Raw genomic sequence first — 22,728 nt, 5'->3', positions numbered from 1 at the left:
TCCGTTTCTTTGTTTCTTTATAATTGGGACGGAACTTTTCGGCATAGAATTTTAGAAATAAATGTTGGATGTGTTAAATAAATAGATAAAAAGGTAAGAAAGAGGAAAATGTAGAGAGAATAAAATATAAAGTGAATAAAGTGGAGAGAATAAAGTAAGAGATAGTAAAGTAAGAAAGAGAAAAAGTTACTCCCGATGACTACTTTCTTGGACGGCACGAGATTTTATGCAATTTTATTTTGTGTGTTGAGGCGAGAGAGTAAAGTAAGAGAGAGAATAAAGTAGAGATAAAAGTGTTTTCATTTTAAGTAATGGGTCATCTTAATTGGGACAAACTAAAAAGAAAAGTGGATCATCTTCGATGATGAGACGGAGGGAGTACCATATATGAAATGACTCAATTATAAAGAAATTTCCCGAATTGAAAAAATGATTTAACTATAAAGAAACGGAGGGAGTACTACTCCAACTACAAAATAAATGTTCCCAATAAACTTTAGTGATTACGAAGATATTCGTTGTATTATAATTTATAGTTCAACCAATATTTAATCACTAATGATGAGTTAACAAAATTTATAAAATACAATACAAGATTAGGAATAACAGATAGGTATATGAATTTTCAATAATGGAAAGCAAAATATTCGATGCTTAAATCAAACTCTGTAAAATTGTCATGTACATAAGAAACAACTCGAAACAATAGACACATCATATGTAATTATGTACACCATAAAGATACCATTGCATACCTATTACAATGAGAAACAACAAATTTAACAGATTGTGCATCAGAAAACACATAAAATCATGCAACCACTAGATCTATGAATAAAAGATACAAGGCCCCATTCTCTTATTCATGACCCCTGCATAATACTCATTAGAATCAAGAAGATCCCAGAAATGAGAGATACTGAATTCACCGTGTTTAGGTGACTGTAGATAGATTAAGTATAGATCTTCAAGACTCTTGGTGAATGATCTTCTTATGACTTGAACCTGCAAAATAGTACATTAGGACTTGATCTGTTTATGAGAATGTTGTTTATAAGAGATTACCAAATCAGCTGACTATAGTAACTACCATGCATCACTAATATGCTGTATTAGAGCTTAAAGAGGTGTGGGTGAGGGAGGCTATTGGAGTTGTTCACCAAATCTCAGTTTCATTAGTTATGCATGCTTCTTATGTGTTCCCACTGGTCATCATCTTATGAAGATCTTGATTGCACACTCCACTAGTTCTCACGAGCAACATTGTAATTTTTGCCTATACACATGCCACTAGAAGTTCAACGATATTTTCCATGCGCTTATTATGAATTTACCACTCCTATTGCTGTATTTCCACCAAAAAGGATTTAGTCATGAATCTCATCTTTACTTAAAAGTTCTTGTATACTATCCAGGCAGGAATTTAATCCTCTCAAAGGTGGTGGTGAGGTGAATTTTAATACTACTAATTAGCTTAATGCTTGGACAGGTCATTCAAAGAGAGGTTTGTTTTCAAGAGGTCTTTCTAAATTCCAATCTTCTGGAAGACTGACAGAAGCAAGAGTAATTTTTTAAAACCTAAAAAATTGCCTTTAACACCATATTTGGGTACTTCAGCATCAGAAAGATGGAAAACAGATGAAATTACAGGCCACCATCAACAAGCTAGCCAAGGCTTTGTATGTGATTTGGGAAAAATTGCCTATATGTGATTTGTTTAGAATCACCTGTGAGATGTCGATCTGGGAAAATTTGTTGGGAAATTTTTCGTCATCAGCTGCAGCTCCCACATTAATTGCAGCCAAACATGACCGGAAATCCATTGCACATTGCAAAATGTTCTGGATAATGCCAGCAATGGATTGTGTTTCATTGGATAAGAAGCATCTGCAAGTTTACCATTAGTAGTTAACTGGAGACTATATTCATAAGAGTCATGCTTCTGATGGAAAAAAAACAATGGGTAAGAGGCTGGTCCCAGAAATGAACACCTAATCACGTCTATCCTAAGATACGGGGGAATTATCAGGGATGTTAATCCATCCCGAAGCCCACAGGGCGGCTTGAAACCACGGGATATGAAAGGTCAGGCATGAAAATAGGAGTTTATAAAATTTCATTCTTTACCAACATAAAAGACCGGAGGTCCTCGGGAGAAAATGGGGGGAAGGAAGGGTGAGGTGATGTACAACAATACAGTTTCTGATTGTGTGTGTGTGTGTGTGTGTGTGTGAGAGAGAGAGAGAGAGAGAGGGAGAGGAGAGAGAGGTCATACATGTGCATTGACTCAGTCAAATACCCCATATGCACTGATTCCAGATCCAACATGTCTTTAACCTATAAAACAAATAGAGTACTGATTTTTTTACACATTGTAGCAGACTCAATCATAGAACAAATTATGTTCCTTAATACTGGCATGAGATCAGGCTCAGAAGAATCATCTTAGAAGAAATACTAAGTATTAAATATACATTTTATATATGTGTGTGTGCATAATACAACATATAAGGATGCAGACATTACCAAGCATCAGAAAAAATTGTAATCGATCTAAATTCATTGTACTGAAGCAGAAGCCTGACTATTCTAAGGTGAGATGTCTCATCTTCATGTACGCTATACTTTTCTGATGTAAATTGATGTATCATGATATTTCAAGCTCCTCCAGTTACAAGCTATCAGAGCAGAGTTGAAGTTTGATAATCCTATACCCATGGCAAGCACAATCATAACGGAAAGCTACTAGAGTATATTAAAGAAACTACATGCGTATAAACTACAAAAAAACTTACCATGTGGAAAATGAGAGTACACTTAATGGAAAACATAAATGACACTGCTGAAATATAAGTTAACATGTAAAGAAAATTGCCGCTGTAAAACTGAAACCTAAATGAGCAACAAACCTTGTGCTTAAGAGAATGTATAAACCTAAACCAAGAGACTTGGGATAACTGTGACAGTACATATTGTTGCAATGTAGACACAAAATGGTTAATCTTGTGCCTGCAATGAAAGAAGACGAATGATTAGAAGATGGGATGCAAATTTCAACAGTTAAAATGCTTCTGTCTCTATGAGCACTTATCAAGCACCAAAATGAAAGACAAAAGTAACCCAATATAACATAACTTCGTGCTCAGAGACTCAAAGGCACAGCCACACAGATCAAGAGAAGCATATGAAATTAGCTACACACACACAATAGTATCCCAAATTTCAACTTTTAAGATGCTCTGAGAGATTGGGGGAGGAAGAAACTTCCTAGATAGGAAATAGGAGCTCGGGAGCATGCTATCTACTTCATTCCAAAAAACCAATAAGACTATAACAGTATTGATCCCAGACTCCCAAAGTATTGAAAAGCAGATAACTCTAGGAATTTCTATGTATTCCTAATTCAACCAAAGAAGTCATGTTCCTTTTCTTACTTAACTTACAACAGTAATAGGATTCATCTTTAGAGCATACCTTGTTTCAGTTAACTCTGAGAACTGTTGTGATCTGGCTGTTTGCTGCTTGAAGTCATAACCCTGCTTGACAAATAATGCCAATTTAAGTTAATTAATTGATAGGATGAAGTCTCAAGTCTTAAAAATAAATTGAAGCTCACAGCAACAGTTTATCCTAACTACCTCAGAAAAAAATGACAAGCAATACTAATTGCTAAAAATGACAAGCAAATTTTGAAGTTATTTCTTTTTATTCTTTGAAAAAAAACTTCTTTCTTTGACGGATTATCATAAACGAAGTAATAGGAAGGGTACCTTCAGTAAGCACCATACATCACTCAGCGCAAAAACAGCAAGCTTGACTTGTATCAAAAAGTTAAATATATCAGAGTATAATTTCAATGCTGCGGGAGTCAGAATTATACTGACTGGCCAATCAATTTGGTATCCCAGTCCCAAATAATCGAAGGAGCGAATACCTGCCAAAAAGTGAGGTTATAATAAAGAGATGAAAGAACCACATGGAAACCAAATTTTTTAATGAAGTAATCAGGTTAATACTGTGTAGTCCTAAATACATCAGATTACATTCAGTGCATATAACGTGTGTTAAGAATGCAAAGAGCAGTCCCAGAGGACCTTCAGGCAATGTTGGAGTTATCAGATGCATGCTGAGTTATTTAAGATACAAATAATCTGCATATGAGTCCAAGTTGTTGGGTATCTTCCCACAGATTGTGAATTAGTATTCTCTTCTCATGTTAATTTTACAGAATTCAAATGTCATTTCCACTGAGAGCCCTTTTTAATTTGAATTTACAAGACCAATGTCATAGTACTGGTCCTCACTTTATTACATTCCACATGTACAAGATAAGTTGACATTTATAAAGCATACCAATGGCAGAAGGTGATAGATATCTGATGCCATCTCCTTTCAGGTACACGTATAGCCGATTCTTATTAGGATCTTTTTCACATGAAGACCTTCGAAGTGCCTGCTCAAGAATCCCTTGAATCTCTGGAATCCTTTTATCAACCTCATCAACATGCCATTTCTGATTTGCTTTGAAAAATCAGTACGAGATTTCAACAAAGAGGATCAGATACATAGCTGAAAAAGAACATACACAATTCCGTAGAGACATGATAAACAGATCCGCCCAGTCAGCCAGCTCCATGAAATGATAACACCGCAATGACTGTAAATGTTCTTGCAATTTGAAACCTTCTATGAGCATCTTGATTGTAAGCCTGCTTATATACGTATATCTAATTACGTCAAGGAATTACATAAGTGCAGATGTGTTTGAAAAATGGATACAAGATCATCAGCAAATAATCATTTCATTATAATGATGCTTCACAATATAGAGTTGGAGTAAGATAATACTAAAATATATGTATATAAACGCTTGAAGAATTTATAGGCTTCGGAAATGATATTCAATCCCAAAATGACATGCTCCAAGAGCACGAAATAGCATATAATAATTATACTGTCCAATTAGCTCACATTCATGCATGCCAAACATCCCATCCATCTCTTAAATGACAGGATCCTAGGCAGCTGAGAATACCACCAGAAGAAAATGAAATCAAGACAAGGCCGAAATTTGAAACAAAAGGAGAACCTTAACATATGATTGCATGCAACAATCTATCTTTCAGTCACATGGATATCTGGACAACAAGAGAAGCTGGTGATGATTACATGAATGGGCTTTAGTGATGGCAAGAGGACTCCCTTTTGGAATAAACACAGAGAGTCTTGGTTTATCATCAAATATTTAACAAATATAGCAAAGATAGTGTTCACAGTTTGAGATGTGAAACAGCACTACAGATATACTTGTAAACAGAAAGGCTGCATTGAACTCTCTGTGAGAGGTTTCAGCAAATAATCAAATATTTACCCACTACAAGATCAACAGAACAAACACCTAAATATAAGGATACTGAAGCGAAATCTCATCCAAAACGCATTTTTTTATCACAAAATCCAACGGCATGTCAGCTCCAGTCACCAATTTCATCTTGCGATCACTATTGGATCTGTTTCCAGTATTTCGAGATCTACCAAGCAAGCTCTCCCAAGCACTGCCTCCAGAAACATTTGGGGACGATAGATTTTCCTCATTTCCGCAATTGTGCAGAGGCAGAGACAAACCAACAGTAGACAACTTTACTTTATCGCCAACGATATTGCCATTGTGGCATTCTACATCAAGGTGATTTCTAGTATATATTGTAGAAACATGAGTCTTATTTATATCCCGAACCTCATTGCCAATTTTAGTGGCACTCGCTAATTTGACAGCATATGTGTCGACTGGAACTTTCACAGAAGTAAAATCAAAATCTATACTTGTATAATTTTCATGGCCCCATTCTCCAAGGATAGACCTCGGACTGAAGAAAGAACATCTGTTCAGTATTGGGTTCATACTGAAAAATGTAGAATCGTATTTCAGCTTTGAAAGTTGCAAACTAGTAGTTTTCGAAGATGCCTTTGTTATGAGTGGATGCTGATCTTTGCTTGCAGCAGTGTTGTTGATTGAGACCTCGGAGAAATCAAAGTCAGTGTTTAGCCATCCGTGGTTTTCCATGCTTAGCTCCGATCCGCAATCAGGGGAATGCAACTGATCATGTTCAACCCTGTCGATGTGGTGCCCATCAAACTGGCAATTATCATATTCCCTACTTGATACCTGGTTTTCAAGAGTTTGTATTCTGTTGTTTGTGGATAACGTTGAGGAGAAATCCAGAGCTGATAAATAACTTGTGTCTGGAGTGTAGGATAAAGAAATCGACGGTTCTGCCTCATCTTGCTCCTCGGAGCTTTCATAAGAAGATGAGCACTCAGATGATTCTAATAGATCATCATCATGAGAGCACTCATGGTTGATGCTTGGTACTTCAGTATCCACCATGACACCATGCCTGCGATTTAAATAACAATTCAATAGACACAACAACATCAAAGAAGTGGATGGATCTTATTTACATGAGTGTTCATGGTTTTTATGATTGTACCAAGAGACTAACGTGTCAGTAAACAGAGAGGATAACTCACATATTTTGATTCTTTTTATCACTTATAGATGATATTGAGCTTTCTTCTATTGCAGAATATGCTTGGTGGTTCTGGTTCTTAAGATTATTCGCAAGACTTGGTGAAACACCTAGGTGAGCAGTCTGAAAGAGAGAATTTTTTTCAGAACAAGTAATACACAAAGTTGAACAGATCAGAATCATTTGTTAAAGAAAATAATTAAACTACTGCAAAAATTTTATCTAAAATGAAGCTACTCATCATGCTTTCAACACTTGTAATTTGTCCCCTGAATTCACAGGAATTCTATAGAAAATATCAAGAATGGATACGAGTTCCTTAGGTGCTCAGTCTGGCAATTGACAAAGACTACCTAGCACTTCATTTGACAATCTCACCTTGAATGATCAAGCAGATCAAATGAATTTATACACACGTCATATACACAAAGAAAACTGAAGGGCACACTATATGGACTTCGGATAAAAACCATTGTATGCTAGAAAGTCATAAGAAAACTGAAAGTCTAGCAAAAAAATACCTGTCGAGAACTAAAATCAAGTTTATCTAAGATGCTGTCAACCTTTTCCAGCAGTTGTTGATGATAACTGGCTCTCACATGTACCATTTCTTCAATAGCTTCTTTGTCAAATATAAGTGGAAATGACCCAGGATATTCATTTGCCAAACCAACCAATCTGGGCAGGATCTTTTCATGGCAAAAGCATGTACCAACATCATTAGACAGATCAAGCAACTTCATTATCACCTGAAGCTGTTGACCAGTTCTACAAAGTGGAATAAGGCACTCCTGGAGAAAACAGGGCACGGCAACTTCATCTCTCACCTGGGATAAATTCAATTCAAATGATCAGAGATGCTCTACAGGAAAAGGATGTAGTATCTCAAGAGATTCTAAATCTCGAGCATAGTGAGTGGTATTACCCTTATTGTGGGCAAAGGCGAGCTAGAGCCACCAGATGCATTACTTGCACATTCCACAACAAATTCATTGTAAGGGTCACTAATTGAGCCATCATATATCCATGACCTTATGAATTCGCAATATGGTTCATATGACTGGAGAAAGAGGAACTTGAGGAGGGGACAATGGCCAGGATCAGCAACCTAAAAGACATTGAGATAATATTCATAAGACGAAGGGAGCAATTGACAACAGATGAACAGAAACAAAGTAAATATTTTGTATGGGCATAACAATGAACTACATGCAGCATTAGCTAATTTCCTAACAGCAATTACCACGTCTCCAACTAAATTACAGGGACTATGATTTTAACCACTCCATGCTATTGTACTCATATTAGAGATAATTTGTCTTATGATCTCTTAGATAGATCGTTACTATGACAAACTGTTAACCCGACATTCGATAAAAATAATAGATCAAAAAATAAAACTATGAAAAGCAACTGTAAATGAAGTGAATCGGAAGGGAGAATTGAACAATTGAGTCGGGAGCTAGATTTTAGGTAGATAGAGTCAGCTGAACCAAACTCATAAGACAAGTGAACTACTTGAGACAGACTGACCTTTAACTGAATATATAGAAATGAGAGTAAAGCACCACTTCTTGGGAAGGCACTAAACTCTGAGTTTGATTTAGCCCTTAAAACTTCCAGTGAAGAAACTGGAAAATTATCAGTTAGATGATCAACATTGCAGAGATTTCCCAGGGCTTCCATCTGAGTTCTCAATTCTGCTGTGTGAAGGTAAACCTCCAAGAGTGTCATTTCTGAATGCCCAATGTTAGTAAGACATCCGCCATCCTTAGTCTTTAAAAAACGCCTTAAACTAACAGATGCAGACAATGTGTTTAGTGCAGATATATAACCATCTATGACCTTTCCCACAGAAATTGCAAATGCCTGGTTGATCAAAGTGAAACCATGCAAGATGGAGTTTCCTTCTTCACCAGAATCAGTATTTGGCTTTTCCTTAAGGTCTCTCACTCCATCAAAATCTGGATTTGTAAAGTAATCGACAAATCTACGGAGGAGGAAAATCATGCAGCCAAACTGGCCAATGGAAATAAGTATATTCCCTATAGCGACAGTACTTGAAGAGCGACTCCACAAACTGGGATTTCGATGAGATGTTCTATCCGCTGAACTGCAACAAAGTAACGCTGAGAGCTTTTCGATAGATATCAAGGCTGATTCCACACCTTGGAGTGCATTCATGGCCAATCTCACCAGACTAGGCTCCTACAATCATTTGAGGATATTCAGAGACAACGACAAGAAGATGCAAAACAATATGGCTAGGAAAAAATAAACAAAATTAGCAACCTACTTAGTACAAACCAAAATGCATTCACCTCCGCATTCTCTCAACAATGCCAATATGATTTGGAGCTATCACAAGTCTTTAAATGCATTTCTAGGTTCTAATATGCGCATTGTGCTCGTATTTCAACTCAGACTGACGAGGAAACGTTCGCAGATAGTGACGATTAATGAATTGGAAAGACTACCTATCATATTTCCTAAATAAAATAAACTTAATTAACTCAAGCTTCTTTGATTGGAAAAATAAAATCCACTACAATGACGAAAAACCTGAATATTATTCCACATGAACAATGAGGCAGAGAGAGACGAAAAGTTCAATTACAGAGACAGTAGATGTAGCATATAGAGCAGCGGAAGAGGGAGGGGGAGGGTGTGAGGACGCGCCGCCTTGAGAAGAAATGGAGTCCCAGGATCTAGGTGGAACCCATGGATCATCGAGCCTAAGCTTCTCCAACAGAGAATTCAGTACAGACGTGGACGAATCCAACGCCATTATCGTGCTAAGCCGACGGCAGCCGGCAGATGCAGTCAGCCGGAAAAGGAGATAGAATGAGGGAAAATTGAAAATTGAAAAATGAATGGGGGCAAAATTGACGTGGAATTTTTATTAGTATTTGATGGGTTTTTTTATGTATTTTAATACTAGGATATTAGCGTCTGCTCTCTAATTCAAAAAAATCACTCCCTAAGTTCCAACTAAAATGGTACAACTTTTTTTTTTTTTTAGTTTGTTTCAACTGAAATGACATATTTCTATTTTTAGCTTCTGAGCAGGTACGGAGTGGGCTTGGCCGATGTCGTCCTCCTAGATTCATTTATTATAACTTTGTGCTTTTTTTTTACTGATAGAACGGTGCTGGAGAGAAGATGCTTGAACGGTGCTTTTTGTTACTCCCTCCGGCCTCCGTCCCTGAAAATTTGTTACTTATTTTCTTTTTCGCCGTCCCTAAAAACTTATCACCTTTCATTCTTATCATTTTTGGTAGTGGACCCTACATTCCACTAACTCATTCTCACTCACATTTTATTTTAAAACTAATACTCCATTCGTCCACAAAAAATAGAGCACTTTGTGAATGCCACGGGTTTTATTTTTATATACTTCAGGGACGGAATGAGTATATAAAAATAGGACTCACATGCCACTAACTTTTCCAACCCACTTTCTACTAGGAGCACATTTCTTAAAACCTGTGTTAGATCAAATGGTGTCAAATTTTAAGAGACGGAGGGAGAGCAATGACGGAAGGAGGTGGGGTCGCGCGGGGTCGGCCGACCCCACCACCCGACTATGAGAACTAGCAAATCTGTCTTTTGAGCTATGGTCGACCTCATGCGCGAGTTAGTCGCGACCCTCTTTTACCCGTCTCTGTGTGCCTGTGCTAGTCTCTTGGTCAATTTGTGAAAATGAATGAAATAAGTAGACGAAAAAATGATCTGGAGAAGATAAATGAGGATGGGCTTAATTAGATGTGCGTTATAATTGGGCAATATATTAATAATTGTGTTTGCCAATGAAGGATGTATATTAAATGATTAAATAATTTAAACTTGTATTTATTTTAACGGAATGCGTTAGATGCTTTTTTTTAATTATGTTCTGAATTGTTAATTGTGTATTTCTTAGATTATTTGTTTTCTAGGAGAGTGTTATATTGCTAACTCAATACCTAATTGCTAACTATAACTAAATAATAACCATTAGATATTCAAATTAAGGGCCTAGATCATCAACCAAGAAATATTAATACGATCAACAAAAAACGTCAATAAAGCCATAGGATTAATTCCATAAAATATCAATAGGGGTATTAATGTCAATTAACTACATGTTTAGTTATAACTAACTTTTAAAAGAAATCCCAAAACTTTAAATTCATATAACATATATCAAATTAAAGATAATTTTATAAAGATTCCAACGATATCACATATGCATATGTTCCGACGTCAAAATTTGAAAAAAAATTCGAATATTTTACAATTTTTTCGTAAAGCAGAAATATCAACATACTATATAAATTATGTCAATATAATATATGTAGAATGTCAATATAAGCAATGTGTTAACATTCTTAAAGCACCGTGTTAACATTCTCAAAGCATTGTGTTGATATTTAGAAACACTATATTGACATTTTCATCTAAAACCCTAATTTGAGGCGTTTTTTTTTCTTTTTTGATTTTATTAATAAAAATGAAAATTACACGTGGCAAATTGTAGACCACACGTTTTCTAAAATCCTATGGCCTTAAATTAGTTGTAGTTAGCAATTAAATGATGAGTTAACAATTGATCACTCCCATTGTTTGCTATTTATGTTTGTGCAACGTAAATATTTTGATAATTGATTGTTTATTATATTATATTAATGGTGAATTATGAATCTTTTTGATTAATTACTTGCTTATGTATTAGTTGAATTTCTTAGGTTTACATACAAGTTTATCGTAGAAAGAAATGTGTTTGTATCGATTTTTCTATTGCTAATATTAAAATTGAACAATAATTATAGTCAATCTTGGATTACAAAAACCTAGTGATAGCCTCAATTTTGAGATCATATTATATGAATACTTGATATCGCAGAAGCCCCGAAATGGATACTTATTTGTATTTGACATTACAAACAACAAGCGATACTGCTATTCTAGCTAATGTGATAGTATAATAAAAAATAATTATTTAAATTTTATATTTATTCTATATTTATTCGACCCCACAGTAAACAATTCATGGGTCCGTTATTGAGGGAGAGTACTTGTTAATGAGACAACACCCTATACTCTGATACCTTAACACATTATTCATTGATATTCCAATTTCTTATTTTGTGTGATTATAAGATTAGGAATATATTAAAATCGGTTCATCTATCTTTATATTCCATTTCTTATTTTCTGTGATTATAAGATTAGGAATATATTAAAATCGGTTCATTTATCTTTATAAATGTATGAGATACTTAAAATTCTATTATTTTTATTAGTATATAATATATTTTAGAGTAAAGGTCAAGATTGGTCCTAAACATATGAAAATTTTACCTTTTTGGTCTTAAACTTTATCCTGTGGATTTTTTTGTCTTGCACATATGAAAATTTGATCATTTTGGTCATCCGTCAAAAATTCGGTTAAAAACTTAACGGTCAACAAATTTAATCCGATTTTGACCAAAATAGTCTTTTAATCCTGATTTTTAATTCATTAATTATTTTCTGATTATTTTAACAAATATTCTTTTATAATTAGAATTAAATAAATAATTTAAATATTGCATTTCATCTTCTTTCTTCTTCTTCCTTCCTCTAATATGTCATCTTCTTCCGTCCGCTTCGATCTCTCAAGATCACAAATTCGTTGGCTATTTGTTTGCGAAATTTGATTCAATTAGATTTGGCGAACTTTTACCCTTAAGCATTCGCCCTAAATCTGCAATCGTTTTCCCTCAACCCTAATTCCAGCTAATATGGCCGGCGATTCGATTGAAGCGACGCGCCGCAAGCACCACCGATCCTCCGCCGACGACGCGGAGGAGCTATCAAAGCGCCGCAAACATCGCCACCACCATCGGCATCGCCATCACCACCGCCACCGGAGCAGCAAGGAGAAGGAAAAAACGACCGAGCTGGAATCATTGGAAGGTGATAGAATCGATGATGCTGAGGTTGAAGAAATCAAATTAGAAAGTACTGCGGAGGACGGTGGAGCTTCTTTGGTGAAGCATGAATCTGATCTCGCCAGATTGGATTATGAGATGGATGAGGGAGAGATAGTGGAGGATGATGGTTTAGCTGATTTGGTTAATAGGATTCTGATAAATTGGAGAAGAATTTTCTATTGGCTGCTGAGATTGGGGGAATTAAGAAGAATTCTCAATCGGATGTTGAATTTGAGGGGAATAAGAAGAATTCGCAATCGGATGTTGAATTTGGGGAAATTAAGATGAACGGATGTCATCTTTTATAATTCTAATTATAAAAGAATATTTGTTAAAATAACTAGGACATAATTAGTGAATTAAAAATCAGGATTAAAAGTAGGGGTGCTTAAATGGTTCTCCGGTTCTCGGTTAATCGGAACCGGAATCGGAACCGGCCGGTTAATTGAGGAACCGGAACCGGATTTTTCGGTTCTGGTACCGGTTCTAACTTTTTAAATAAAATCGGTTCCGGTTCCAAACCGGAACCGGATTATAATTCAATTTTATTTTATTATAATTTAATATACTAATAAATCTAATTTAATTGAATTAATTTTGAATCTACAATTATTTTCCCAATTCATTTTTTTATGAACTAACTATAATGAGTAGGACATTATAAATTTGTTTTTAATTTCTGAAAGATCTTATACAAATACAATATCATTTCATATGATAAAAATTTAACTTTATAACAAATTTATGTAACAATTCATTTAACATACGATTTTAACCTGTTTGTGAATAATTTATTAATTGTTCCGTTACAAACCAAAAAGTCACAACAAGATCAATTAGTATTAGAAATTCCATTGAATATTTGTTTAGCCAAAAAGGGAAAATTGAATTCAATTTTAAAACTTATTTTTTTTAAAAAATTGCTAAAGTTTAGAACTCTTAATTTTTCATTAAAAAATTACTAACATAAACTAGTCACACTTGACATCACTCTTATCCATATATGAATATTATTGTATTGTTGGTTTGTATTTTTTTATGTATTTATTTGATTTTTAGGTATTATTTATTATATTTCTAGATGTTGGATTATTATTTTTTTTAGTATTGAACTATTTAAAATTATAAATAAAACTAAAATTACACAACGGTTCCGGTTCGGAACCGGAATCGATCAGTTCTTAACCGGCCGGTTCCAAACCGGAACCGATCGGTTCCGGTTCCGGTTCCGGTTCTAAGATTTATGAAAATTTAAAAACGGTTAACCGGTCAACCGGTCCGGTTAGAACTGGAACCGGCCGAATAAGCAAACCTAATTAAAAGACTAATTTGGTCAAAATCGGATTAAATCCGTTGACCATTAAGTTTTTAACGGAACTTTTGACGGAGGACCAAAATGATCAAATTTTCATATGTGCGGGACCAAAAAATCCACAAGACAAAGTTTATGACCAAAAAGGTAAAATGGTCATATGTTCAGGACCAATTTTGACCTTACTCTATATTGTATAAATTAATTAATTTATTAAATTTTAGCCTATTATTATTCGTCTAATATTTCATTTTCGATATGTCTGCCAATACATTTGTATTTATGTTTTGAGATGCAATCAATTGCTAACTAATTAGCAATTCAAAACTAAGACGAATTCTTAACCATTAGATTAGGAGAGCTAGTGGTTAATATAATGCGAAGTGGAATATATTTTATATTTAAATAATTATTAAATAAAATTAAAGGGTATTAATATCAATTTCTCTGTCATTAAAATTATCCCAAAATTTTAAATTTACGTAACTCTCTCAATTTAAATTATTTTTTCGCAAAAAATATATCAAATTAAAGGTAATTTTATAAGGATTCTAACGAGATGTGAACTGCATATGTTCCGACAACGTTCGGATGATGAAATTTAATAATTTTTATTTCAATTTTCGTATATGTTGATAAGCAATTTTTTATCAACAAATACATAAAAAAATTTCAATATAACGCATGTAAAATCCCAATAAAACCTTGTAACGTGTTGATATTTTCGTGTACTTGTGTTGAAATATTTATGTCATTGTGTTGATATTTGTAATACACTATGTTGATATAAATAAAAAACATGAAAATTATGATATGATAATAGTAGAATGACGATCTTACCCCTATGTTGATATTTTATCTGATATTTATTGAAATTCGTATCGTGCGCGAGCTGAGTCTCGTTTGATAATGTCCTCAAGAGGAGCGCGAAACAAGGTTTTAATGGACATTTTAATCTTAAGCGCAGGAAATGAAAGTTCAACGGAAACCCGGATTACTTGTAATTTCGGATTTGGATGGGGAGAGTTCAATATTACTTCTGTAGTGGCTGCTCGTAATATTCCAATTATAACTTATATTAAATTGTGGGTTCAATTTAATTAGTAAAAAGTAGATTGGATGAGCCCATATCCAAAACCTTCCATAGATCCCTGTGTGGGCCCAAAAGGAACTTAATATAAATAGGAGAATAAAGGAGACAGAAATAACACAATTTTATCATTAAAATTTTCGAAAATTTCAGCCCCTAAGCTGAAGGAATTTTCGAATTCCTCTCCTATTCCAAAAAGGATTTCTTCTGTCTTCTTTATTTAAGTCCTAGTATTCTAGTAAGATCAGCCCACACTGATATTGGGATACAGTTCGGGAACCAGAGAGAAGATTTGTGGTCTAGTACTCAAAGCATCACGTGGAGAAGGAGCTAGCCATCTTCAATTCTTTGGATAATTAATTAGGTATTTTTCTGCTCCGTAGAAAAACATGTTTTAGGTTTCAATATTCTTAAAGCATGATTAATTCAAGTTATGAGCATGATACATGTGATAATTACGCGAATAGGTTTTGTCTAAATAATCTGCTAAATAGATCTGTTTATTATGTGATTGTTATTTATGCGCCCGCTTCCGCTGCCAGTTCCATCAATGCATTACTTTGACTTATCAAATGATGCGGGTTTTTCGTAACCCAATTATCCTGATATATTGGGTAGTGGTGATCAATATCTTGCGGTGCTAGGATTGCTATTATAATGAATCGTGCGCGAGCTGAGTCTCGTTTGATAATGTCCTCAAGAGGAGCGCGAAACAAGGTTTTATTATTCGGAACCTAGCTAGTTGGAGTTTGATTACTCTATGAATAAAAAATAAGCGTTTCATGCTAAGTCCACTCTTGGAATTAATAAGAAGTTAATTAATTAAGTCAATAGCAGACATTAATTAATTAATGGACATTTTAATCTTAAGCGCAGGAAATGAAAGTTCAACGGAAACCCGGATTACTTGTAATTTCGGATTTGGATGGGGAGAGTTCAATATTACTTCTGTAGTGGCTGCTCGTAATATTCCAATTATAACTTATATTAAATTGTGGGTTCAATTTAATTAGTAAAAAGTAGATTGGATGAGCCCATATCCAAAACCTTCCATAGATCCCTGTGTGGGCCCAAAAGGAACTTAATATAAATAGGAGAATAAAGGAGACAGAAATAACACAATTTTATCATTAAAATTTTCGAAAATTTCAGCCCCTAAGCTGAAGGAATTTTCGAATTCCTCTCCTATTCCAAAAAGGTCCTAGTATTCTAGTAAGATCAGCCCACACTGATATTGGGATACAGTTCGGGAACCAGAGAGAAGATTTGTGGTCTAGTACTCAAAGCATCACGTGGAGAAGGAGCTAGCCATCTTCAATTCTTTGGATAATTAATTAGGTATTTTTCTGCTCCCATAATCCGATTGTTAGTTCCCTCTTGAACGCCTTGTCGTCGTACCCCACCGTCGTCACCGACTGGTAAACAAAATCCACCCAATTGAGGCGCTCCACCAGGTGGAGGAACAGGTCCCGATCCCGATCGGAGGTTAGCTCTAGGACAAGGTTTCGTCGTCTACCTATTCGCCGTCGGTCGCCGATCGGAGGAAGATTACGTCGAATTGAGTGAAATGTTGAGAGAGAGAGAGACCTATTTCATTTTATTTTATTTTTAATTATTTGTTTCCATTTTTTAATGAATGCATTTGTTAAAATAATTAGTGACTTAAAAATCATAATTAAGATTCTAATCTGGTCAAAGTTGGGCAAAACGTGTTGACCGTTAAAAAATTAACGAAACTATTGACGGACGACCAAAATGATCAAATTTCCATATGTACAGGACCAAAAATCCAAAATATAAAGTTTAGGACCAAAAAAAGGTAAAATGGTCATATGTTTAGGACCAATTTTGGGCTTAACTCTTTTAGGAATCAGATTACATTCCTTACTTTTTTTTATTATTGAAACAAACAAAGGATTTTAAAATTCTATGAATCAGATTACTTTCTAATGACAAACAAGTGGCAGGAAAGTAAAGTTGTAAAGGAAAATGATGACTAGGATTTTGATTTCTAGGATTATTATTTCGGAGATTTATGATTTGTCAGAAAATGATTACGTGGAATATGATTGATGAAAAATATGATTACTGTGTTCGGAAACATGTCAGGATTTTAAAATTATAATTTTTCAGTTATTGAAATAATTTGATGAATAAAAAATGTAAAATATAAAATAAAATACTCTTATTACCTGAACTATTATTTTACATTAAAAATAAAATAAAAATTATAAAAATAAATAATCTATATAATCTAAAAAATTTAAATAGTACACTTAATCAAAATAATCTTCAAATGTTTGACATGGGCATAATTGATTTTTTCATATAAAATATTCATCATAATCAAATTCGTGGCTTTACATATGATTAGAATTAATAAAATTTAGCAGAAATAAAATTCATTTCTAAATAATCAAACCCGTGTTTACATAGATGATTAGAATTAATAAAATTTAGCATAAATAAAATAGTTACTCGAATTAAAAAAAATTAGCATAAATAAAATAGTTATGGAGTAGTGAAAGAAAAGAGATATTTGATGAGTAGTGGTAGAAACCGCTTTTCAAATTACGGGGAAAAAGAATACTTAGGTTTAGAAGAGGAAAAAGAATCCTTAAATTTCTACATAACTTTCCTTTGTTTTAGGAATTAGTTTTCTGTCATTTTTTTATAATTTTACCAAAAATTGGAATTTAATTATATTACTTTCCCTATTTTCAACAAACACAAGAATTTTACAATTGGGAATTAGATTACTTTCCCAGCACACAATCCATGTCAAACAAACATGGCCTAAGAGCATCCCTAAAAATGCTCTTAGCTAAGAGCATGTTTTTTTGCCCGGCCCTACTTTTATTCATATTTTATTCCATGCTATTTGCTAAGAGATGCTTTTTCACTATTCATGGGTTCCACATACTATTATTCAATATAAACCCGAAATACTATTACAAATTCCTAAAAACTGAAAAAGTAAATAATTAAAATTCTGAAAATTTAAAATTGCATAATTAAAATCCTGAAATTAAAAAAAAAAAAAAAAAAAAAAAAAAAACAAAACCCACTTGATCTAGAGATGTGCAAGGTTTACGGTTCGAATGGTTAACCGGGGAACCGTAAACGCCAGTTACGGTTTTGAACCGGAATCCTGAGATTTTAATGAAACCGAGACCGTCACTTTTGGAACCGTGGGCCGGTTCAGATTCCAAAATTCAGGAACCGAGACCGTGCCAGAACCGCCAGTTCCGGGCGGTTCCAAACCAGAACCGCAAAAATCTAACGAAAAAACCATTCAGGTCCATTTGGTGAATTATATTAAGAAATATGAGAGAAGTATTAGTGAGAGATAATTTGATGTAAAAAATGGGTGATAAATGAGGGTATTTATAGATGATTAGGATGAACTGGTGATAAAAAAAATAAAACAAAAATTCAAATTTTTTGGAAAAACGGTCATAAAACAGCTCTACTTTTGGGAAGTGAGATTTTTTTTTGGTTGTTTTTACAATTTAATAAAAAACATTTTAGTAGTGCGATTGGGCGTCACCTCCAACACATAGCGCGCCACGTGTCCCGTGAGCGTCCCGCCCACCCAACGAGCGGAGCTCTTAGCTAAGAGCACGTCCGTGCCGATGATTGCACTGTTTATTAGCACTATAAATACCTGCAAGTATACAAAGGTTAGTATAAGATATCGATCACAGGGAAAAACACTCTCAAACTGGCTATCATCTATTAAAACTCAATTACTATCGGGAGAACCAAAAGATTTTGAGAATTTTTGTAAACAGAAAACAATTGAAAGCAATAAACAACTAATTGCAAATAAATCACGGAGATAAAAGTATAGAGATTAGGGAATTCCAGGGATGTGTGTTCATAGTTATGATTATACAGAATTCAACTACAATACCCTAGCACAGTTAATACTTTGATAGGATGAGTCACCTAGTTTATGCTCATGTGATGCAAAAGTTGATTACTAACATTAGGTTAGTCAATCCTAAATCTGTAACTTCTAAAAGCTCCTAAGACCCTTGAAAAGTCTTCACTCTCAATTAACAGTGTCGTTTTAAGGGAAGCTAACTGTAGTGTCTACAAAGTGGATCTAACTGGCCAACCTCCTCTCACAATTATGTAGCAAGTTATATTAAATCATCCATGGTTGTGTCATTCAAACATGAAGCATCGAAATTTACATAGGGAAGAAACAAAGTAAAAACAAAACGGATATTAAATAGAATAGGAATTGTATAACCAAAGTCGTTACTAACACATCCCTAGAATCCTATGAATTTAGTTACACATAATGTAATAATCTAAAGACAGAGATTGAAGGGAAAACAATTGGAATATAAAACTAAAGTAAATAAATCACAAAGGTTGAATCCTCGTAGTTTTGATGCTCTTGACTCCTTCTTCAACTCCTTGTACAATGAAGCACTCTAACTTTTAATCTCTAGAAAATATGTTGCAAAAAGAGGATTGGTATGATAAAGCTTATGGGCCTATTTATAGGGGAGAAATCGTCACTCATCCAATAAGAAAAAGGACTGCACAATATGGTAAATCTTCGAGAGAAATCTAGGGCAAATCTGCTCGCCACTATTTCATGGCGGACCGCCGCACCTTAGCCGGCGGTCGCCAGACAGTGGTCCGAAACTCTCTGAATCTTGTGTGGGGGTTGCCACGCCTTGCCCGACAGTCATCGGGCAGGTCTTCATTCCATGCACAGATTTTACTAAACGGACCGCTACAGATTGATGGTCGTCAGGCGCCGGATGCGACCTGAAGCTCCAGATTTCCTACTTCGCGTCTTAACTCCCTTTTTAGGATCAAATATACACATTTCTCACAAACACGTCAAAATACCAAAATAGATAAAAATTTGCAAATAATGGACATGTAATACAACTTTGACATTAAAAACGAACCAAATAATGACCTTAAACCAGTGCAAAATCCGAGCGTATCAGCCGACGGCACGAACGCAACCATGAGAAGGCGCACTGCTATGCCACGGCACGACCGGTAAACGAGCCAGAATTGTTTATATGTTCTGTCTCATGACCACTAATTAAAGGTATTGGATGCTTGATAGTATTAATTATATATAGTTCTAAACTACAACTTATCTATTAAAAATGCAATAATATTTCTCAATAACTAAGCTAAGTGTTTGCATTCATGCATACGCAATTCCACTCATACGGAAGATTGTTCAAAAAATTAGGTTTAAGTTTGCAAGGATCTCAATTTTAGAATCAGTTTTAATCTTGCAAGCATCATAACTAATTTGATTGTTATATATTTAATTTTATAATAATTAAAATATTATAGATAATTACGATTATCTAAGGTTGTGTGTGGCTCATAACTGGATTTCAAACTTAGACAGGGTCTCTTGACTCTGTTGAGAGTCTTGTTCTTCTTCTCTGTTGTATCTTCGTTCCATTTATGAGTACTTTGTAAGGAGGTGTCGGGATGTGGAAAGCACAACTAACAAGAACTCTTCTATGTAGTTATTTTCTATTATAAGGCCATTGAGGTGCTTTTGCTCGTAAGAGGAAAATTTTTCTCACATTTGAAGATAATCTGTGAGTATTTCATCAAGTTTGTCTTGTACAATCAATTAATTTCCATGTATTAACTTCTTTGGTGGTTTTTCGAGGTGTGACGGTTGGTTGAACCTCAGTGTTCTACCTTCTATGTCAATGAGATTTCTATTGATTTTTATATGATATTTGAGAGATCTTTGTATTCTTGAGCTTGAGTGCGAGTTCTCTGTGAGTGTGGTGACGTCTTTTGTTGAGTAGGTCATGTTTTTTTTTTTTATCAAAAATGCCCAAAGTGGGCGGGGGGTTTAGGCAGACCCCCAACCCGTGAATAAATCAAAATATAACGTTCCAAAATATGATCCTAGCCCAAAAGTGACTAGTATCTAAAGCAAGAACATGAAGGAGAAACAAATTGGAACTCCCACAAGTCGGGATGCTCCATGCTATCAAAACTAAACTAGTAGCCAAATGAACAAAAGGAAGAAATAAACAAAGTAGAAATATCAAAAAGTCATAGTCAATCCACATCTCTGCGTCGGAAACGGAAGTTAGGATATCCCAGCTAGTCCATCCTAACAAGCGCCTTCAGGTATCGAGGCGCAGAGACAGAATCATAATATGTCATAGTAGGGGTCTGAACCCCCCTACCTGCAAGGAAGTCGGTAGCACGGTTTCCTTCTCTGTAGATATGTGAGAATCGAACCTACCGCTGAGATGTCATCCTCCGGATCAAAGCCATATGATGTCTAAAATCGGCAGAACCAGACCGTCCAGATGTGACTAAAGTAACCAGAGCCGCTGAGTCAAGCTCTATCCAAATGTGTGTAGATAACTCCATGGCCATCTCTAAGCCTCAAATGAGAGCCATAAGCTCTGCCTCAAAGCTCGAAGATGCATCCACCGGAGAAGAGAAGGCCCGCAGAAGGCCTCCATCAGTACCACGAACCAATCCTCCCTCTCCCGCCTCCAAAGTCGCTGAAGAGAAGGCACCATCTATATTCAGCTTCACCCAAGGGGCATCGGGGGGATGCCAAAGAACCATGAGTGATCGTAGAACACGCTGTTTGGGAGAAGAAGGCATGAAATCCACCGACATCGAGCAACCCCTCTAGTGTAACGGGGTGATCTTGCCGGCCAACACGAACATATGTAGATGATGAGTGACCTGCCAAACGATCAAACATGGAACAATAAACAAATACGCATGTCGGGAGCCCTAGAGAAAGAGGACATCCGCTAGTGACCTAGTCTAAGAGCAATATCGGTGCGCGTGTAAATCGGTGTGTGCGAGGGGGGGAACCAGGCATTGAAATACTCCCACACAGAAATCGCCGACTGACTCGAAAGAAAGACGTGACTAAAAGACTCAAAAGAATGAGACTGACAACACTGACACCTACCATACAACAACCTCCAAATAAAAATCGAGATGGTGGGGGTCAACCCCTCGTTCCAAATCAGTCCCAAAATCTCATACTTCGGCAGTCTCGTCCGAATGCTCTCCCAGGCAGAGGTCACAGAGAACTCGCCATGGCTAGTCAGACTCCAACGCCTCACATCCTTCACCCCCACCTCGATCGGCGTGGCTCTGATCTGATCGATCGTGTCGAGAGGTACACCAAACCTGAAATATAAGTCATGCAGCATATCCTCATCCCATGCATGCTCATGCCAGTATGATGCAACGACCTGAGATTGAGGAGGATCATATCCCGGCACGCACAGACACCGGATGGAGCTAGCTCCAAGCCAGACGTCATCCCAAAAGCTGATCTTCCCCTCACCCAAGGACCAATGAATATATTCATGCGTGAATGACCAAATACGATGCAGACGACGCCAAGTAGGACTATCATGTGTCATGTTTGGGCATTCATACAATGCTTAGCTTGTTGTTGTCAGTTGAGAAGTATGAGGTCCATGGCATGTGTAGTTGTTGTGTGACCGGAGCCACCATTTCTCCAATCTTTTGTTTTCTTCCCGATTCTTGTTATAAGTTTCTTTTAGATCCGAAAGGATCTGCTTGCTTGTGATACTAACTCTTCATGTTTGTGTGCAGCTAATACACAGTGTACCGCTTAGGCTTGGATTGGTTGTGATTCAAGCATAGCTATGGTTTTGTGGATCTCATACTAGTGGCGAGTTATAATGCCTTTTTCTCTAGTCTGTTCTTGAGAGATTGACCATCTCTTTATTGGTGAGCTATAAAAGAAGTCTTAGTAATTAGTGAACCTCGGCAGTCTGATCCCTACAATCCACTTTTCTAACTTAAAGGATT

At 35.6% G+C, this 22,728-nt stretch overlaps 1 protein-coding gene across 1 annotated transcript; it reads right to left on the bottom strand.

The window, feature by feature from the left end:
• Positions 1–649: 649 nt before the first annotated feature.
• On the bottom strand, positions 650–9,372 carry LOC125213064. Its single transcript, XM_048113418.1, has 14 exons — positions 9,148–9,372; positions 8,064–8,738; positions 7,456–7,638; positions 7,052–7,357; positions 6,532–6,653; positions 5,415–6,398; positions 4,586–4,727; positions 4,354–4,513; positions 3,771–3,934; positions 3,475–3,536; positions 2,910–3,009; positions 2,276–2,337; positions 1,728–1,887; positions 650–1,005 (listed from the first exon to the last, which is right to left on the bottom strand). The coding sequence occupies exons 1-14, from the start codon at positions 9,316–9,318 to the stop codon at positions 829–831; spliced, it is 3,468 nt and encodes a 1,155-aa protein (XP_047969375.1). The 5' UTR covers positions 9,319–9,372; the 3' UTR covers positions 650–828.
• Between the last annotated feature and the right edge of the window lie 13,356 nt (positions 9,373–22,728).

Source organism: Salvia hispanica, chromosome 3, assembly GCF_023119035.1.
Source record: "Salvia hispanica cultivar TCC Black 2014 chromosome 3, UniMelb_Shisp_WGS_1.0, whole genome shotgun sequence".
Taxonomy (NCBI): Eukaryota; Viridiplantae; Streptophyta; class Magnoliopsida; order Lamiales; family Lamiaceae; genus Salvia; species Salvia hispanica.
Note: the sequence above shows the minus strand (reverse complement) of the source record. Positions and strands in the feature narration are given on the sequence as shown.

What these genes read in the sequence shown, in the direction of transcription:
- LOC125213064 (XM_048113418.1), bottom strand. Translation starts at nt 9,318, where the DNA reads ATGGCGTTGGATTCGTCCACGTCTGTACTGAATTCTCTGTTGGAGAAG. An exon ending in TTGGATGAGATTTCGCTTCA is followed by an intron (nt 4,728 to 5,414) that starts GTATCCTTATAT and finishes TGACGTAATTAG; the next exon opens with ATATACGTATATAAGCAGGC. An exon ending in CCCAGATCGACATCTCACAG is followed by an intron (nt 1,006 to 1,727) that starts GTGATTCTAAAC and finishes ACTATTTTGCAG; the next exon opens with GTTCAAGTCATAAGAAGATC.